Source organism: Lemur catta, chromosome 3, assembly GCF_020740605.2.
Source record: "Lemur catta isolate mLemCat1 chromosome 3, mLemCat1.pri, whole genome shotgun sequence".
NCBI classification, from domain to species: Eukaryota; Metazoa; Chordata; class Mammalia; order Primates; family Lemuridae; genus Lemur; species Lemur catta.
Genome location: NC_059130.1, coordinates 13,724,876 through 13,738,052, shown reverse-complemented (window position 1 = coordinate 13,738,052; position 13,177 = coordinate 13,724,876). Strand labels below are relative to the sequence as shown.

The 13,177-nt window shown below is 37.8% G+C and overlaps 1 protein-coding gene across 5 annotated transcripts in view; it reads left to right on the top strand.

Moving 5' to 3' along the window:
* The window catches only part of LOC123634982 (WD repeat-containing protein 47), a 59,802-nt gene that overhangs the window by 29,221 nt on the left and 17,404 nt on the right, over window positions 1-13,177 (top strand). For all 5 annotated transcript variants that reach the window (XM_045546693.1, XM_045546691.1, XM_045546692.1 and 2 more), the window contains exons 7-9: window positions 6,177-6,355; window positions 9,133-9,390; window positions 12,797-12,872. In XM_045546693.1, the coding sequence (XP_045402649.1) occupies window positions 6,177-6,355; window positions 9,133-9,390; window positions 12,797-12,872 (513 nt within the window). The remainder of the gene's footprint in view (window positions 1-6,176; window positions 6,356-9,132; window positions 9,391-12,796; window positions 12,873-13,177) is intronic.

Sequence of the window (13,177 nt, the reverse complement as noted above, 5' to 3'; positions counted from 1 at the left end):
GCCTCCCCTGAAAGGTATCTCATCTCCAAAGAAGGATTCTTAGGCTAACGGTTGAAAAGTGCTCCCGTTCTTGAAAAAGTGGTGAAAGGACGGTGAAATAATACTGAAAACAATCGTATCTCCAAAGGCTCTGGTGCCAGGTATGGGAAATACCAAGTTAGCTGGGCCTCTGTAGAATTTTCTCTGCGAAAAGCATCATAGGCTTCAGGATGCAGAGACCAACCTTATCACTATTGCGGTGCAAAACGCGATGGAAATTACAAATAATTACCAACATACTGGTGATTTCAAAAGTGTCAGGATGAAATCTAAAGCACCATCCACACTTTTCCCAGGCCACGCAAATATGCTCTTACCAACTCTGGAGGTAAACAAATCAAACACAGGGCTCACAGAAGCCCCGCCCTTACACCCCACACAAAAATCTCAACTAGGAGGGAGGATTCTTATGCTAATGCGTGAAACGGGCTCTGGTTCTGAAAATAATGGTGAAACCACAGTGGAATCATACTTAAAAGAACACTTTCTTGATAGTCTCTAGTACCAGCTATTGGAATTGCCAAGTTTCGTGGGTCTCAGCATGCTTCTGTCTGTGAAAACTATCCTATGCTTCAGGATGAAGAGACCAACCTTATGACAATTATGGTGAAAAGTGCTACAGAAAAATACCAAATAGTTCTCAACCTAGCGCTTATTTCAAAAGCGGTGCCACACACCTCTTGGGAAGATCCAGTTACTTTGGCCTAGCCCTCCATTGGTCTGGAGAAGGAATCGCCCTTCCTAGCTGATGAAGCAAATGATTCTGAAAGGAACGGTGAAAAGTGCGGGTCCTGTTTCACTCTTTAGACTGAAACAGGATCCGCACTATTCACCTGTCACACAAAGGCGCACTTCTCACGTCTGGCGCTAGTCCAACAAACCCAGGACTGACAGAGGCCCTGCCCTTGCCACCCCGGAAAAATATCTCATCTCCAAAGAAGGATTCTTAGGCTAACGGTTGAAAAGTGCTCCCGTTCTTGAAACAGTGGTGAAAGGACGGTGAAATAATACTGAAAACAATCGTATCTCCAAAGGCTCTGGTGCCAGGTATGGGAAATACCAAGTTAGCTGGGCCTCTGTAGAGTTTTCTCTGCAAAAAGCATCATAGGCTTAAGGATGCAGAGACCAACCTTATCACTATTACGGTGCAAAACGCGATGGAATTGGGAAATAATTACCAACATACTGGTGATTTCAAAAGTGTCAGGATGAAATCTGAAGCACCATCCACACTTTTCCCATCTCATGCAAATATGCACTTACCAACTCTGGAGGTAATCAAATCAAACACAGGGCTGACAGAAGGCCCGCCCTTACACCCCACACAGAAATCTCAACTAGGAGGGAGGATTCTTATGCTAATGCTTGAAACCGGCTCTGGTTCTGAAAATAATGGTGAAACCACAGTGGAATAATACTTAAAAGAACACTTTCTTGATAGTCTCTAGTACCAGCTATTGGAATTGCCAAGTTTCGTGGGCCTCAGCATGCTTCTGTCTGTGAAAACTATCCTATGCTTGAGGATGCAGAGACCAGCCTTATGACAATTATGGTGAAAAGTGCTATGGAAAAATACCAAATAGTTCTCAACCTAGCACTTATTTCAAAAGCGGTGCTACAAACCTTTTGGGAGGATCCAGTTACTTTGGCCTAGCACTCCATTGTTCTGGAGAAGGAATCGCCATTCCTAGCTGATGAAGCAAATGATTCTGAAAGGAACGGTGAAAAGTGCGGATCCTGCTTCAGTCTTTAGACTGAAACAGGATCCGCACTATTCACCTCTCCCACAAATGCACACTTCTCTTGTCTCTAGGTAATCAAATCAAACCCAGGACTGACAGAGGCTCTGCACTTGCCTCCCCAGAAAAGTATCTGATCTCCAAAGAAGGATTCTTATGCTAAAGGGTGAAAAGTCCTCCCGTTCTTGAAATAATGGTGAAAGGATGGTGGAATAATACTGAAAACAATGGTTTCTTCAAAGGCTCTGGTACCAAGTGTGGGAAATACCAAGTTACCTGGGCCTCAGTAGAGTTTTCTCTGCGAAAACCATGGTAGGCTTAAGGTTGCAGAGACCAACCTTATCACTATTACAGTGAAAAAGGCAATGAAAATGGCAAATAATTATCAAGATACTGTTTATTTCAAAAGCGTCAGGCTCAAATCTGATACCTGATCCGGACTTTTCACGTCTCACACAAATGTGCACTTCTCATCTCTGGAGATAATCAGATCAAACACAGGACTGACAGAGGCTCTGCACTTACACCCCACACAGAAATCTCAACTACAACGAAGGATTCCTATGCTAACGGGTGAAAATTGCTCTGGTTCTTAAAATAATGGTGGAAGGATAGTGGAATAATACTTAAAACAGTGATTTCTTCAAAGGCTCTAATACTTAGTATTGGAAATGCCAGGTTTACTGGGCTTCAGCATAGTTTTGTCTGCAAAAACTATCTCAGGCCTAAGAATGCAGAGACCAACCTTATCAAAATTATTGTGAAAAGTGCTATAAAAAATGGCAAAATATTCTCAACATAGTAGTTATTTCAACAGTTCTGCCGCACACCTCTTGGAAAAATCGAGATACCTGGGCCGAGCCTTCGCTTGGTCTAGAGATCCAATCGCGATTCCCAGCTGATGAATCAAGTGATTCTGAAAATAACGGTGAAAAGTGCGGATCCTGTTTCAGTCTTTAGACTGAGAACCAGCTAAAGTAAGTGAATGCTGGAGACTTTTCCTAAATTTGCTGTAGCAATGGGGTTTGGGGGGACTGAGATTTTAGATTGATCCTTGTTTTTTTCTCACATTTTACATGACTGATAACAGATGATAAAACAAAAAAGAATACTGTGGATTAAGTAAAATTTCAGATCTTGTAAATTGGTGGGAAGGGAAACAAATTAAATTTTTGCACTGATAAAAAAAAAAAAAGAATCCGAAGATAGAGCAGCAAGTGCTGAAGAGATCAAGGCTTTTGAAAAAGAGCTCTCTCAGGCAACCATTGATTGGAAAACTGGTGATTTAGGGGACATTAATGCTGAGCAGCTTCCTGGGAGGGAACATCTGAATGAACCTGGTACTAGAGAAGGACAGACTTGTCTAATCAGAGATGGGGAGAAAGTCGAAGCCTATCAATGGAGTGTTAGTGAAAGGAGGTGGATAAAAATTGGTGATGTTGTTGGCTCATCTGGTGCTAATCAACAAACATCTGGAAAAGTTTTATATGAAGGGAAAGAATTTGATTATGTTTTCTCAATTGATGTCAATGAAGGTGGACCATCATATAAATTGCCATATAATATCAGTGATGATCCCTGGTTAACTGCATACAACTTCTTGCAGAAGAATGATTTGAATCCCATGTTTCTGGATCAAGTGGCAAAATTTATTATTGATAACACAAAAGGTCAAATGTTGGGATTTGGGAACACCAGTTTTTCAGATCCTTTTACAGGTGGTGGTCGGTATGTTCCCAGTTCTTCAGTGTCTTCTAACACACTGCCTACAGCAGATCCTTTTACAAGGAATAGTGCCTACCGTTCAGCTGCATCTAAAACAGTGAATATTTATTTCCCTAAAAAAGAGGCTGTCACTTTTGACCAAGCAAATCCTACACAAATATTAGGTAAACTGAAGGAACTTAATGGAACTGCACCTGAAGAGAAGAAGTTAAGTGAAGATGACTTGATACTTCTTGAAAAGATACTCTCTCTAATATGTAATAGTTCCTCAGAAAAACCCACAGTCCAGCAACTTCAGATTTTGTGGAAAGCTATTAACTGGCCTAAAGATATTGTCTTTCCTGCACTTGACATTCTTCGATTGTCAATTAAACATCCCATTGTGAATGAGAACTTCTGCAATGAAAAGGAAGGGGCTCAGCTCAGCAGTCATCCTATCGATCTTCTGATCATCTTATCGATCATCTTATCGATGACTTTTCACCTGTCACACAAATCCGCACTTCTCTTGTCTGGCAGTAGTCAAATCAAACCCAGGATTGACAGAGGCCCTGCACTTGCCACCCCAGACAGAAATCTAATCTCCAAGGAAGATTCTCATGCTAATGGGTGGAAAATTCTCCGATTCTTTAAATAATGGTGAAAGGATGGTGAAATAATACTGAAAGCAATGGTTTCTTCAAAGGCTCTACTACCAAGTATTGCAAATGCGAAGTTTACTGGGCCTCAGCATAGTTTCGTCTGCGAAATCTATGTCAGGCTTAAGGATGCAGAGACCAACCTCACCAAAATTATGGTGAAAAGTGCTATAAAAAATGGCAAATAATTCTCAACATAGTGGTTATTTCAACAGTTCTGCCGCACACCTCTTGGAAAAATCGAGATACCTGGGCCGAGCCTTGATTGGTCTAGAGATCCAATCATCATTCCCAGCTGATGAATCAAGTGATTCTGAAAATAACGGTGAAAAGTGCGGATCCTGTTTCAGTCTAAAGACTGAAACAGGATCCGCACTTTTCACCTCTCACGCAAATGCACACTTCTCTTGTCTCTCGGTAATCAAATCAAACCCAGGACTGACAGAGGCCCTGCCCTTGCCTCCCCAGAAAGGTATCTCATCTCCAAAGAAGGATTCTCATGCTAAAGGGTGAAAAGTCCTCCCGTTCTTGAAATAATGGTGAAAGGATGGTGAAATAATACTGAAAACAATGGTTTCTTCAAAGGCTCTGGTACCGAGTGTGGGAAATACCAAGTTACCTGGGCCTCAGTAGAGTTTTCTCTGCGAAAACCATGGTAGGCTTAAGGTTGCAGAGACCAACCTTATCACTATTACGGTGAAAAAGGCAATAAAAATGGCAAATAATTATCAACATACTGTTTATTTCAAAAGCGTCAGGCTCTAATCTGATACCTGATCCGGACTTTTCATGTCTCACACAAATGTGCACTTCTCATCTCTGGAGATAATCAGATCAAACACAGGACTGACAGAGACTCTGCGCTTACATCCCACACAGAAATGTCAACTACAAGGAAGGATTCCTATGCTAACGGGTGAAAATTGCTGTGGTTCTTAAAATAATGGTGGAAGGATAGTGGAATAATACTTAAATCAATGATTTCTTCAAAGGCTCTAATACCACCTATTGGAAATGGTAAGTTTACTGGGCTTCAGCATAGTTTTGTCTGTGAAAACTATCTCAGTCTTAAGGATGCAGAGACCAACCTTATCAAAATTATGGCAAAAAGTGCTATAAAAAATGGCAAATAATTCTCAACATTGTAGTTATTTCAACAGTTCTGCCGCACACCTCTTGGAAAAATCCAGTTACTTGGGCCAAGGCTTAGATTGGTCTAGGGAACCAATCACGATTCCCAGGTGATGAATCAAGTGATTCTGAAAATAACGCTGAAAAGTGCGGATCCTGTAATTGCATTCACAGTATTGTGCAACCATCACCGCTATCTATTTCCACTATCTAGTTTCTCTCTATGGAAACCTATTAGAAGCCAGGCATGGTGGCTCTCGCCTGTAACTCTAGCACTCTGGGAGTCCGAGGTAGCAGGATTTCTTGAGACCAGTAGTTCGAGACTACTCTCTACCAAAAAAGAAAAAAAATTAGCCAGGCATGGTGGTGCATGCCTGTAGTTCCAGCTCCATAGGACACTGAGGCAGGAGGATCACCTTAGCCTGGGAATTTGAGGTGCAGTGAGATAAGATTGTGCACTGCACTCTAGCCCAGGCAACAGAGTGAGACCCTGTCTCCAAAAAAAGAAAAAAGAAAAACCTGTTAGGCCATTTATGTGTTTATTAAATATTAATGCAGTACCTCAGTATTTGTTTTTTTTAAAGAAATGCCAAATTTGTATTAGTATGTATCCACTTTCATATTCTTTGACCATGTCACCCTTATAACCCGTATAATTTTTATTTTTATTTTGGATTAGTCAATGAAACAAGGCAGTCATTCATTTTGGTTATTTTTTTGCTATAGAATAAAGCAAATTAACTGATCTACTTGAGTATTAAGACCTATGATATTTTTCTAAGAGTGTTATATTATTTTGTAAACTATTGTATATTTTATTCAGCATTTATAAAAGATCCTGTTCAGTAAAAACATATATTGTGATAGTCTGCCCAAATATATTGTTTTTTCTAATATTTTTAAGCTTCGAGATTCAACAGAACAATTTCAAGAATATTACAGGCAAAGATTACGCTATCAACAGCATTTAGAACAGAAGGAGCAACAGCGACAGATATACCAACAGATGTTGCTCGAAGGAGGTGTCAATCAGGAGGATGGTCCTGATCAGCAGCAAAATCTTACTGAACAGTTCCTTAATAGGTTGGTCTTTAAGTCACTTTTTAAAAATATAAGGAATTATCTGAAAGCTATTTAAAGCATGCAATAATTGCTACTTTCCATGTATAGTTTGAAATTTTAAGGCTTTTTAAGTGTTTCAGATAACATGGAGTTACATGTTGTTTTCCAGTCATAGCATTCTGGGGCTCATCTAGTTTTGTCCTTCTTTCCTAAGCAACTAGAGCAGAAGAGTGTGGTGGTTCAGTACACAGAATGGAAGAAGACTGCCAGATAGATCCAGCTCTGTCCTAGGGTAGCTGAAGACCTAGGGGAAGTTACTCTGTTTTGGCCTGTTTCCTTTATCTACTTCACAAGGTTACCACGAAGATTAACTGAGTTACTCTATGTAAAGTGCTTGGAATAGTAACTGGCACATTGTAAGCACTCAGTTGTTATTGATTGTTATTATGAGTGCTTAAGCCTACAGATTGTTTGGGATTCAATATATTTAAATGGTTCTTTCTTATGATTCCTGCCAAAGCAATATGAGCTATATTGTTTTTAGTTATAGGAGATAATGTATACACACATACACATATATGTGTGTATTTTTTTAAAATCAATAAAATAGAATATATATATTTAAATGAGCAAGGATTGTTGGCAGATTAAATGAGTTAATATATTACTGTGTAAATGTACTTAGAACAGTTCCTGGCACATAGGAAGCATGCCATAAACATTGGCTATCATCATGATTATGATTAGGTGACTGCGATGGTGACTGTCAGTTCTTCACTTGATTCAATAATATTAGAAGTAATCTGCTTGACACTCTGAGCATTGTGCAAGTCAATGAGCCTGAAAATGATCCTGTCTTCAAACCTTTAGACAGAGAGTGTTTATAGTGGTGATCTCAAGAATCTAGTAGGCTTCTCAACATTCACTTTGCGGATTGTTTTCTTATCATTTCTGATCAAGTCAGTGGCTTGTCAGAATTATCCTAATCTGATGAATTGCCACTTCTGGTTTTTGGATGTCTTCTTCATAGCCATAAAAGTCATGGTTGCAATTTGACTTCCTGACCAACTTATTTTTCAGTGAAAGCAGAGTAGCTAGCAGTGACTCCAATAGTGGTAGGGATGTACTTCCTCAGGAAAAAAGTTAAACTACTCAAGAAGATTCATCTTTCCTTTAAAGACAATTATAAATAGAATTAAAATTCTTTCTTTTAGTTTAGGTTCAGTTTAGAACATATTTATTGTTAAACAGCTGTTTTCAATTTCTTTAGCAGAGTTTCAAATTACATTAAAAGGTAAATAACTCTTTAGTGTTACAATATTTTTTTTCTAGACTCTTTAGTTTTAATATTTGAGCCTGTACCAAGACTTTAAAGTGCCTGATTAATATCAAGGACAAATTGAATGGAGATAGAATTTATAATTAAAAAGTACTTTTTTTAAAATGTCTTATCCTTCCAAATCATTCTTGTAGCAGATCATCGTTTCCAGATTTATATTTTACTTCTTCCTTCCAAGAGGCACAGAAAGAAGAGAAATAAGTCATGTTATATAATAGATCTTACTGAAAAAAATCAACTATAGCATGATAGGATTTTTATTAATAGTTCTGTATCATTATTTTATACCTCTTGATCTTTTGTTTTTATTAATACTAATAATTGGCATTACTGATTTGACATTTAGTTTTAGGCATATTCTTCCCCTCCCCCATCCCACCTCACTTTAAGAAAGTCAAACTGATGTATTAGCATTTTAAAGACTCTTTATACTTAGTATTTACTAAATTTACTTGACCTCAGACCCTTTTTTTATGGGGAGCATTGCACAGGATTAATGTTTAACAGAACACAATTTGGAAAATGCTGCCTAATTAAAATTTTTAACTGATATTTAGTAAAGGCTGCCAATTCCTTTAATAATATTGAACTGCTTTTTTAAACTGATTTTTAAAGTCTTTTTTATACCCTAGAAATACACATATACAAGGTTTAATGTAGGAAAATTACAAAATAAAATGAACCATAATACCTCTCAATAATCCTTGTGTTAGTCCTGTCTTATATTGAATCTAGGCTGGATGAAGTGATGCCTGGCTATTTCTGGGTCTAAGTCTTAAGACACCCCTCCGGTTTCCTCTTTATGCCCTTTGTAGCCTTGAGCCCAACATAAGGAGTCAGGCTAGCCTGATGGAGAGACTATTTTTTAAGGGTGAGGCCCTGATGCTGACTTGTTATGCTCTGTTTTATCTCCCTGGTGCCTGGATCAGAGACTGGCAAATGGTATTTGTAGAATGAATGCATGAGGGCATGTGTGAATAAGAAGTGATGCCACTTGACTTTTTTTCATCATGGCCTGCTCATCCATTTCTTAGTTGATGTGATGTTACTCGAGACAGATGGAATGAAAATGGCTTGTTTTGTTTTATTGGTGAAAATTTTGGTAGTGGTGATGCTGTTATTGACTATTTTTGAAAACTTAATTTCAAATTGAAAATTTAACCAAATTTATACTGGGGAAGAAACAGATTTTTTTTTTCTGTTTTTATTATAAAAGCTACCTCTAAAAAGTCTATGATACCCCTTATGCCTATCTCCTTTGCAGTGTTACACCATGGGAAAATTTGGATCTTCTTCCAATATCTTGGTTATGTCTTAAGCTGATGATGGTAATTTTTAACACTAAATTTGCCATAAATTATATGTGTATATATTTACCTTCTCAAGCTTTTAATCTTCTATACATTAGGAATGTAGTGAAGTTTTTATTTTAAAATAATTGCATTGTTTAATTTTATAGGTCCATTCAAAAGCTTGGTGAATTAAATATTGGAATGGATAGCCTTGGTAATGAGGTATCAGTGCTCAACCAGCAGTGTAATGGGAGCAAAGGCGATGGATCTAATAGTTCTTCTGTGACTAGTTTTGCTACACCACCCCACGACTGTAGTCAGAGATTAACACATGAGACTGCAAATATTCACACAAGCACTCCTCGTAATCCTGGATCAACAAATCACATACCTTTTCTGGAGGAATCACCTTGTGGAAACCAAATGTAAGTACTTAACTTTGAAAAATATGGAAATATTAACTATCTGCTAATGAATAGAAACACAGAAAGTTGAATTCTCTTTGGAGCCTTATAAATAAAAGTTTTTGGAGCTCACTACCTATCAAATGTTTTTCTAGTCTGCCTTCATTTATCTATATTCTCTTCTACCAACTTCTGAGTCTCTTTATATCTTTATTTTCCTTCTATTATTTTGTTTGCTTCCTCACTTCAGAATATCTTCCTGATTTTCTTTTTTCTTGCCATTGGTATATTTCAACAAATAATCTCAAATAAAACTCAAAGACTTTCAGAACACTGGAAGATGTTTTACAATATGGTGGAGTGATTGCAGCAAGACAGCGTTGGCAGCTCTGGCAATTACAGCAGTTGAAGACTTTGCATATTTGTGTTTTCACTAGCCAGGGAAAATTTTTATCTTGCTATCATTAGTAAACAAGTGTTAACTATGCAATGGGAATAGTTAGGGAGCATTTTCTTCATTTGTTAACAAAACACTTTTCAGAGTGGTTCATTTAAAAATGCATGACATCATTTCTCAGCTTTTGGCTAAGATCAAGTGTGAAAATGCATAACTTGCTTTTGGCATTTGGATTCTTATAGGAATTAGGCTTATATCTGGGCATACATTTATCTAGCATTTGCTTCTTCATTATAGTTCCTGTAATACTTGTTTTGAATACTCCTAAAACTAGAACTCAAATTAAAAAAAAATTTTTTTTTAATTTTTATTTTTTTCCTTCATTCTACCTCCAGTCAAATTTTGAAATTTAATTTTTTATCAGTGTAGTATACAACAATGGTTTTAAAAGACAAATAGTATTTCAAGGCTTAAAATAAAACTCATCTTTGTTCATGGTTTTTATTTCCTGTAGGCTACCATTTTTGATCCATTTCTGTTTCTTTTGCTATATATTTCCACATTTCTGGGTAACATACTTCTATTACTTTTTTTTTTTTTTTAAGAGACAGGGTCTCACTCTGTCACCCAGACTAGAGTGGCCCAATCATAAGCTCACAGTAACCTCAAACTCCTGGGCTGAAGTGATCTTCCCACCTCAGCCTCAGGAGTAGCTGAGACTGCAGGCATGTGTTACCATGCCCAGCTGATTTAAAAAAATTTTTTTTTTTTTTTTTTTTTTTTTTTTTTTTTTTTGAGACAGAGTCTCACTTTGTTGCCCGGGCTAGAGTGAGTGCCGTGGCGTCAGCCTAGCTCACAGCAACCTCAGACTCCTGGGCTTAAGCGATCCTACTGCCTCAGCCTCCCGAGTAGCTGGGACTACAGGCATGAGCCACCATGCCCGGCTAATTTTTTTGTATATATATTTTTAGTTGGCCAGATAATTTCTTTCTAGTTTTAGTAGAGACGGGGTCTCACTCTTGCTCAGGCTGGTCTCGAACTCCTGACCTCGAGCGATCCACCCGCCTCGGCCTCCCAGAGCTAGGATTACAGGCGTGAGCCACCGCGCCCGGCCTAAAAAAAAAAAAAAAAAAAATTTTTTTATTGAGACATGGTCTCGTTATGTTGCCCAGGCTAGTCTTAAACTACTGGGCTCAAGCAATCCTTCTGCCTTAGCACCCCAAAGCAATAGGGTTACAGGCATTAGCAACTGTGCCTGGCCATATTTTGTTATTATCCATTGATTCCCTACCAGACTCCTTAGCCACAATACCCTCATTTTGTCTACCCCCTTCTTTCCAATATGTATCAACTTTTGTTTAAATCAGTATTCAGTGTTAACATTCCTGTGATCATGAAAATGTTATTTACAACTGGGTCATGTAGTGTAACATGATTACATTTCTTTTTCACACAACTACTGATTTTTCCTGGGGACAATAATTGCCTCAATTTGGTGTATGTGTGTGTGCACATGCTTAGTTTTCTTAGTATATGTCACTATCTGCAAATGCTTTGAAGCATTTTTGAAAATCATAAAACTTCTCTCATTATAGTAAAAAATATCAGATAATTTCTCTATTCCATTTATTTTCTGTGGTAGCCATCCCTCCAGGTTCACTCCTGCTCCTAGGTCATTTCATATATAGATCTAGAGAATCCTGAGACTTTCTTCACTGTTTTCCTGAGATTTTCTTTGCCTCTTCCCTGTATTGGATTCCCTTTCAGGACCTCATGTAGTTTCCTGAGAAGGGGTACATCAGAAGTGAAGTTTCTGAGATGCCGCATGTCTAAACATGTGTTTACTGCATTTAACACTTGATTTGTAAGTAAAGCTGGGTATAGAATTCTAGGATGGAAATCATTCCTTAGCATTTCGAAGGCATTGCTGCATGATCTTCCAATTTCATTTTTCTTATTAAGGAGTCTGGTGCCATTTTGAGTCCTCATCCTTTGTATGAGGCCTGTTGCTATTTCCACTCTGGAATTTTTCAGGTACTTCTCTTCCCTGATAGTCAGAAACTTCGTGATAGTGTATCTCAGAATGGGTCTGTTTTCCTTCATTCTGCTGGGTATTTCATGGGCCCTGTTAAGCTGGAAACTTAAGCTCTGGGAAATTGAAAAATTATTATTTATTTAACAATTTTCTCATCTCCATTTTCTATGGATTTTTTTCCCCTATCATATTTTAATTTTCTAAGAGGTCTTTCTTATTCTCTAATTTTCTTCTTTTTTTTAAATAGATCTTGCTTTTATTTCCTGGATTCATTATTTCCTCTTATATTTCTAAGGTTTTTAATTATATTTTTGGAGTTTTGTTCCCTAAATTGCCTCTCTTCTTCCAAGTTCTTTTTTGTTTGTTTTAGTCTCTGGCTTTTTTCTAGGAGGCTTTCTTCACGTATCTAGAAATATCTCTCTCTCTCTCTCTCTCTCTCTCTGCCGCGCCCCCCCCAACCACTCCCCTATCTAGAAATCTTTTGTCTGTAAAGAGTGAAGCATTAAAAAAAATCTGTTTGGAAGGAAGGACTACGTATTGTGAGTGGATCTGTCTACCCATTGGCCTCCCAAAAAGTGATTAAGTGGAAACATTGTTTAATAAGGGACCCTCAACTGTCAGGTTCTGTTAGTTTTTTCTCTTGGGCCAGTTAATTTTCCTAAATAGCAATCTCCACGCTCATGCCTGGAATAGGATTTAAGCATAGCAAACAGAATTCTGGAACTAAGCTGAGGAAGGGTACTTGACATTTCACTATAAAATATGTGTATTTCGACTTAATCTTCTTTCCAGAATAGCTTTTCACCTACTCCTTACAACTTCTTTGGAATCACTGAATCCAGAGCATCTTAATAAATGTCTCTAGAGAGTAATTTTAACTGGGGTCAGTTGAGGGTCATTTGCTAAAAAGAAAAATTAGTGATTGAAAGGATAAATTAATTTACTTTCTGTTTTGATATTTAAAGTAAACTTTATTTGAATTTCTACTCCCACAGCTCATCAGAACATTCGGTCATTAAGCCATCTCTTGGAGATTCTTCAGGGAATCTATCAAGGTCAAGAGGGGAAGAGGTAATATTTTGGGGAAGAAGTTTCATTGTTTTCATATATACATGCAAATTTTGTTAAGGAACTTTAAATTAAAAAAAAAAAAAACGTTTTAGTCAGGTGTGGTGGCACATGCTACCTGGGAATCTGAAGCAGGAGGATCACTTGAGCCCAGGAGTTTGAGGCTGTAGAGTGTTATGATTCTGCCTTTTAATAGCCACTGCACTCCAGCCTGAGCAACATAGCAACATCTCTTAAAAAAAAAAACAAAAAAAACCCATTTTTAGAAGTAGTCATTATTGGCCAGGTGTGGTAGCTCATACCTGTAA